Genomic DNA, 5,970 nt, shown 5'->3' on the forward strand with positions numbered 1-5,970 from the left:
ATACACCTTAACCACTACACCAAATAAGTTCACAACTTATTGCTATTATGGAGCATATAATGATGAACATGTAAGCACTGCCTTGAATGCAGCCAGCAAGGAAGTTTTTTTATATATATCCAAGTCATTTTGTTCCTGAAATGACAATACAGTATAGTGTGGAAACTGATTCAAGTTAGTACCTTAATGGCTTGTTTGATTTACTTTTCAAATAAATATTGTTTGAACTCTCCAAAGCTGCTGTAACACCCTGAAAAGTTAGAGCACCGAGAAATGATAATGGAAATAAGAGTCTGAGTACATTAACACAGGGTGCACTGTGTATTCTATACTATTTGTTACTATTTCAATTTACACTAATAGGCAATGCAAACTCACGCAACCACGTTTGTGCACAGTTTTTACTGCCTTCTTAGCAGAGGTGCGTACTCTTCAAAAATTATTTGGAAGAAGAGCTTCGGACCACTTGCAAGCATTAACATTTCTCTGTTATTTATTAATGCAGCTTGTCTTTTAAAGCCTGGGAGGGAAAGTTGTGGTTGTTTTAAGAGTTGTGTTAAGTTTAATGAGGCAATTGCTTAAAACAGCAGCATCTTTTTTCAGGTTCCGATAACACCCTGAAAAAAAAAAATAGGCTGCTTCAATTAAGAGAGAGAGATTGTCTTCTGCTCAGAAAAGATCTCAATCACTTCTTCGGAACCATTTTTAATTACTCTGAATGCTATTGGGAAAAATCTGGATCTCATACATAAATAACCACTGTCACTTTACTGGGTTATGGATTCTTTAAATAAAGCTTTAAATGTTGCTGTTTCATCTTTCATATAAGAGTCATTATTTTCTGCAGCAACATCCATGATGCAAGTGCATAAACACTCACATACACACACAAGAATGTTCTGAAAAAAAATTCAGTCAACCAGTATTCATAGCGCACTCATCCCTTCTGAGCATTTAGCGCTGTCTATGCCTCTCACATGATACATGCTTATTGTGGGAAATGTCACTTCGAATTGCAAAGTACACAATGGTTGCATAAAGTACGCCTTACACAATCACTATACAAAAGGCTTTCTATTTGCTCCATATTGCGGAGCTGTTCCAGCCTGCACTTCACATTTCTCACATAGTAGGAAAAAAAATGTCAGGAGTTGAGCCACAATGGAAGCCCATAATTTTATTCGGAAGGCTTCCTCAATCTCCTGTTTTCTTGCAAAACAGACTCCTTCCCTTAAGAATTGTAGCTGCGGCACATCCAGTCATTGGTTCACTCAGTAACCTGACCTGTTTCCCTGAGCCCCGAGGCACCAAATTAAAGCAAAGAAGAGGGAGGGGTTCTTGCTTTTCTGGTTCCCAATGTTTCTCTTCCCTGCAGCTCCTCTGGAAAGGGCAAGTAAGGATAGAGAATGAACGTAATCCTTTGGGGGGGGGGAGGAAGAGAAATAATAACAACTAAGAATGCACCGGACAATCAAACGCCAAACCTTTTCCTAGTCCGAGGGCATCCAGCCAAACCCCACGAAATGCTGACATTGGAGAGAGGAAGGGACACCTGCAAAGCAAATGCTTTTCCACATTTATATTTAGATTTCTGTCATCTATCTCCTCAAGAGATTGGGAAATGCCTTTTGACTGACATCAATGCAACCAGAGGGTTTCCCAGGCTGCTTCATGCATGTTTTAGCTCTGCTGATAAATGCTGACACATTTCTGTGGTTGCTTTGTAGGTACCTGGGTTGCCTTAATAGGAGGGAGAGGTTTTCTTCCAGGTAGAAGAAAAAGCTGCTTGGTGGGAAAGGTGCACGAGACTCATGAGTTACAAGGGGCCCTTCCAGGTAGATGGCCCCTTACTGCTACCAAACAAAGGATATTGGACAGCTAATTCCATTTTGGTTTGGATTATTTTAAAAATAGCAATAGAACAAAAGAAAGGTTTGGAAGAAGTCACGTGGAGCTCGTTAAAATGCCATTAACAAAGCACAGTGATTCGTGCAGGAGATCTGACCGGGAAGCAGTTCTTGTTGCATTTACAGGTTTATCCCACAAAGGTTGGTTTCCTCCTGCCCTTTTGATGCATAGAGGCCCCAAATAGCTCATAACAAATCCTATTTCCCCGCCTGCTATGGGAGCTCCTGGGACCATCAGCAGTCCTGTACATAATATATATGGGGCTGCTGACATTCTGAGTAGCCACTAGCCAGTACGTACGTATGCAAATACGCCAATTTAGATTTCTGTTCTGGCAAAATCTTTGTAATCCCTTCACCGCAAAACCCTCCTTACAAGACCCCCCAGGAATGGGATTATTTGCCAAACACGAACTTCTCAAAAGGCAATGTTGAATTGTGCCACTCGGGTGACCCGAGAAGCCCTTGGCTTGTTACCCATGCCAGTAAACGTCCCTGTTACATCCCAGGAAGGGCGCCCTCTAGCGTAGGTCACCCACGCGGGTTCTCATCTTACCCATCGGTACCACAGAATATGAAAGAGGAACTAGCGGAGGTGGAAGGGAAGGGGACTCGAGCGCTTTGGAAAAAAAGATGGCTGTTTTCGAAGAAATGCAACAGAGTGACTGGAAGAGCCATAAAAAACCACATTAGGAATGAAGGGACTTGAGACGACACGCGTGTTTGTTTGACCGGCAACGCGCCGTCCTTGGCCGCCAGGTCTTTTGGGGCGCTCTTTCCCACGCTCTTTTTCCCCGCGAAGAGGCATGAAAAAGAGCTCGCCGCTTCGCCATCCCGGCCGTTGCACCGCGCGTGGAAGTCCTCCGCTCACATGTCCCCAAAGACATCGCCCCTTAGAGGGGAAAAGGCGGCCGCCGCCGCCGCCGCCCGCGGGCCGCAGGTCTTCTCGCCAAGGGAGCGACGTGACTCCAGCCTTCCCGCTGGTTCCTTGGAGCAAGTGGCGGGCCGAGAAGCGGCCAGGACAGGGAGGGAGCGGGGGGGAGGGGGAAGGAGGCCTCGTTGCCCGGAATGGGCTGGCCGCTGCCTGGCTGCCTGGCTGGCTGGCTGCCTGGGACGCTCTCGCCCTCCCGGCAGAACCGAGTTCCAGGAACCACGAGGCGGGGCCAGCGGATGCTCTATAAAAGCCTCCGGTAGGCGCTCTGGCAGCTTTGTAAAGTAGGACAAGCTAAGCGCGCTGAAGCGGACCGCTCTTCGTTCCGTCTCGCCAGCAGCCGCGCTCTGCCAGCAGCTTGGATTGACCCCCGCGATTCTTTTCTCGCCCCCCCAGGTAACCCCCGACTCTGATCCGATCTCTGCCAAATAGCCGACCGACCAGATCCCGGGCTGCTGCAGGCAGGGGGGTGCTCCCGGGGCGCCTGGAGCGCACCGCGAGAGAAAGCGAAGCGAAGTGGGGAGTCCGGAGCCAGCGAGGGGGATGGGTTGCGTGCGGCCGGAGGGGAGGCAAAGTAGTTTATTCCTGGGGATCCATCCCAGGGAAGGATACCCTCGCGAAGGTAGCATTTGGCCCAAGAGGCAGCGACCAAACTGGGGGAATATCTTGGCGAGTTCCAGTCATGAATGGCGGGGAAGATGCAGTGAATTGGGCCTGGAGGGTGAAAAGACTGTCGAGATGCTCTTTGTCTTAAACATTTTCTCCCTTCCATTCATAGGTACCCATCCTAGCAGCCGCTGCGCTTGGCAGCAGCCCAGATTACTCGCAAAGCTGGCTCCCTGCGCCATGGTCACCCACAGCAAGTTCCCCAGTGCCGGGATGAGCCACCCGCTGGACACCAGCCTGCGCCTCAAGACGTTCAGTTCCAAGAGCGAATATCAGCTGGTGGTGAATGCTGTGCGCAAGCTGCAGGAGAGTGGCTTCTACTGGAGCACGGTGACAGGTGGTCAGGCCAACCTGCTCCTGAGCGCTGAACCCATCGGCACCTTCCTCATCCGTGACAGCTCAGACCAGCGCCACTTCTTCACTCTGAGCGTCAAGACTGAGTCAGGCACCAAAAACTTGCGGATCCAGTGTGAAGGAGGTAGCTTCTCACTCCAGAGTGATCCGCACAGCAGCCAGCCTGTGCCCCGCTTTGACTGTGTTCTCAAACTTGTTCATCACTACATGCCCCTCCCTGAGCAACAACCAGGGCAGGCATCACACCCTAAACGTGCCTACTATATCTACTCAGGTGGAGAGAAGATCCCGCTGGTGCTGAGCCGCCCCCTCTCCTCCAGTGTCTCCACCCTGCAACATTTGTGTCGCAAGACTGTCAATGGGCACTTGGATTCCTATGAGAAGAGGACCCAACTTCCCGCTCCCATCAAAGACTTCTTGGACCAGTATGATGCGCCTTTCTAAGGGGCTTTTTCAGCAGGATTAGCCCGTGACATAAGCACAAGAGCAGAACGAGGGAAGGATGAAGATGGGAGAATCCAGGAAAAAACTCACCCTTTTTTCCCCCTAGCATGTGGATTATGAAAGGGGCAGAGGGGCCCAGCACACAGAATAGCCTAGAAACCTCTGCCCAGCACAGAAACTGTCTTGCTGTTGCTTGTGCTGGATAACTTGCCAAAGGGGGATTTGTGCAAGTGACTGATGCTGTTGGACTATTGAACAGGCTGTTGCTCCTTGATAAAACTGTCTCTCTGGCTTAGGATGGGGATGATAGGATGGTTTGCAGACTTCCTTAACCAACGGACCGTTTACAAAGAGCTGTTTGCTCTGCACTGGACCAGACCACCTCTAATGACTTTTGACCAGAACCATTCTTCTGACAAAGGAATGCAGGCACTGGAATCCAGCTAGTGCCTGAAAAATCAAATGTTTTCCTCAGTTTTAAGGGGGAAATCTTTTTTATTACGGTTATTGTTATTAATCTTTACCTCTTGCAACTTCCAGGAGGGACAAATCTCCTTTCAACCCAAGTCTCTTCCTTGGAGGTTGTTGCCACAACATTTTATTCATGGGACTAAGCCTTAAGAAGAAATCCACATCCTCCATAGACTATTAATGAAATACCGTGAAGAAAACACCATTCATTCTCTGGGCCATCATGCAGGCAAAGGACATAACCCTCTGAAATGTCTTTATTGCTTTTTGGAACACCAAACTGAATGTTACATGATCCGGTGTTTCTCCTGAGTGTTTATTTTACCTTGACTTCTGCTCAGGCTGCTAATTTCTTGCCTTCCTTTTTGGAGTTTTAGCTCATCAAAAAATGGCATTACATCTATGACAGAGGTTGTGGATTTGTTTGGGTCCTCGATTGCACTGAGTAACTGAAAACCGTACAGGAATGTAGCAACAAGAGAATTACCTGGAACTCCTTAATTTAACTTTTTTTTTTTTTGTAAAAAACTGTAACCAAAATTTTGTGGTTTCATCTTATTTTTGCATATCAGGGTTTTAGAAGGGCAGATAAGGTTTTGTTTTTACAGAAAGAAATGTTTACAGACCTGCCTAAGAAAAAAATTGTTCTGTCTTTTATAAAGATTCCACCCTTCAGCCTTGAAGGCTGTTAGACATGCTTGAAGACTCCACCAAAAAATTAAACTTGGAAGAAAACTTTGCACATCTATTTATATTTATATTCAAGGGACTTTAAAGACAGCATTCAATAATTTATAATAAAAAGCACTATTTTTTAAAGTAATGGTTTGACTCACTTCTCTTCTTCCTCCCTCCCTAAGTTTCTTACCTCCAATGCTATCTACATCCTAGATCCCATTCCAGTAATCTTTTCATAATAGAAAGCAAGAAAGACTGCAGTCAAAAGTTAAGGCTGTTTTGCTAGCCTTAGTTTCAGTTGTAGTAAATGCGCATCTACACATCACTGCTTTTTTTAAAAAAAAAAGAAAAGGAAACTCTAGAAAGGCATTGACTCCTTATCAATGAGCACTGCTTTTTATCACCACCTTGGCCACTGAGATTCATTGCACACTCAGAATTAATTGATTCTGTGTGGAATGCACTTAAGTAATAACTACTTCCAGCCTTTTGCCTGGGAGGAAGGAAATCTTCTGTGTG

At 46.6% G+C, this 5,970-nt stretch overlaps 1 protein-coding gene across 1 annotated transcript; it reads left to right on the forward strand.

Moving 5' to 3' along the window:
* The first annotated feature begins 3,171 nt into the window (after window positions 1-3,171).
* SOCS3 (suppressor of cytokine signaling 3) lies at window positions 3,172-5,561 on the forward strand. The gene is made up of 2 exons (XM_015818893.1): window positions 3,172-3,234; window positions 3,617-5,561. Exon 2 carries the CDS (start codon window positions 3,685-3,687, stop codon window positions 4,300-4,302), a length of 618 nt encoding a protein of 205 aa, XP_015674379.1. The 5' UTR covers window positions 3,172-3,234; window positions 3,617-3,684; the 3' UTR covers window positions 4,303-5,561.
* The last annotated feature ends 409 nt before the right edge of the window (window positions 5,562-5,970 follow it).

Source organism: Protobothrops mucrosquamatus, unplaced genomic scaffold, assembly GCF_001527695.2.
Source record: "Protobothrops mucrosquamatus isolate PMUCROS unplaced genomic scaffold, P.Mucros_1.0 scaffold814, whole genome shotgun sequence".
Taxonomy (NCBI): Eukaryota; Metazoa; Chordata; class Lepidosauria; order Squamata; family Viperidae; genus Protobothrops; species Protobothrops mucrosquamatus.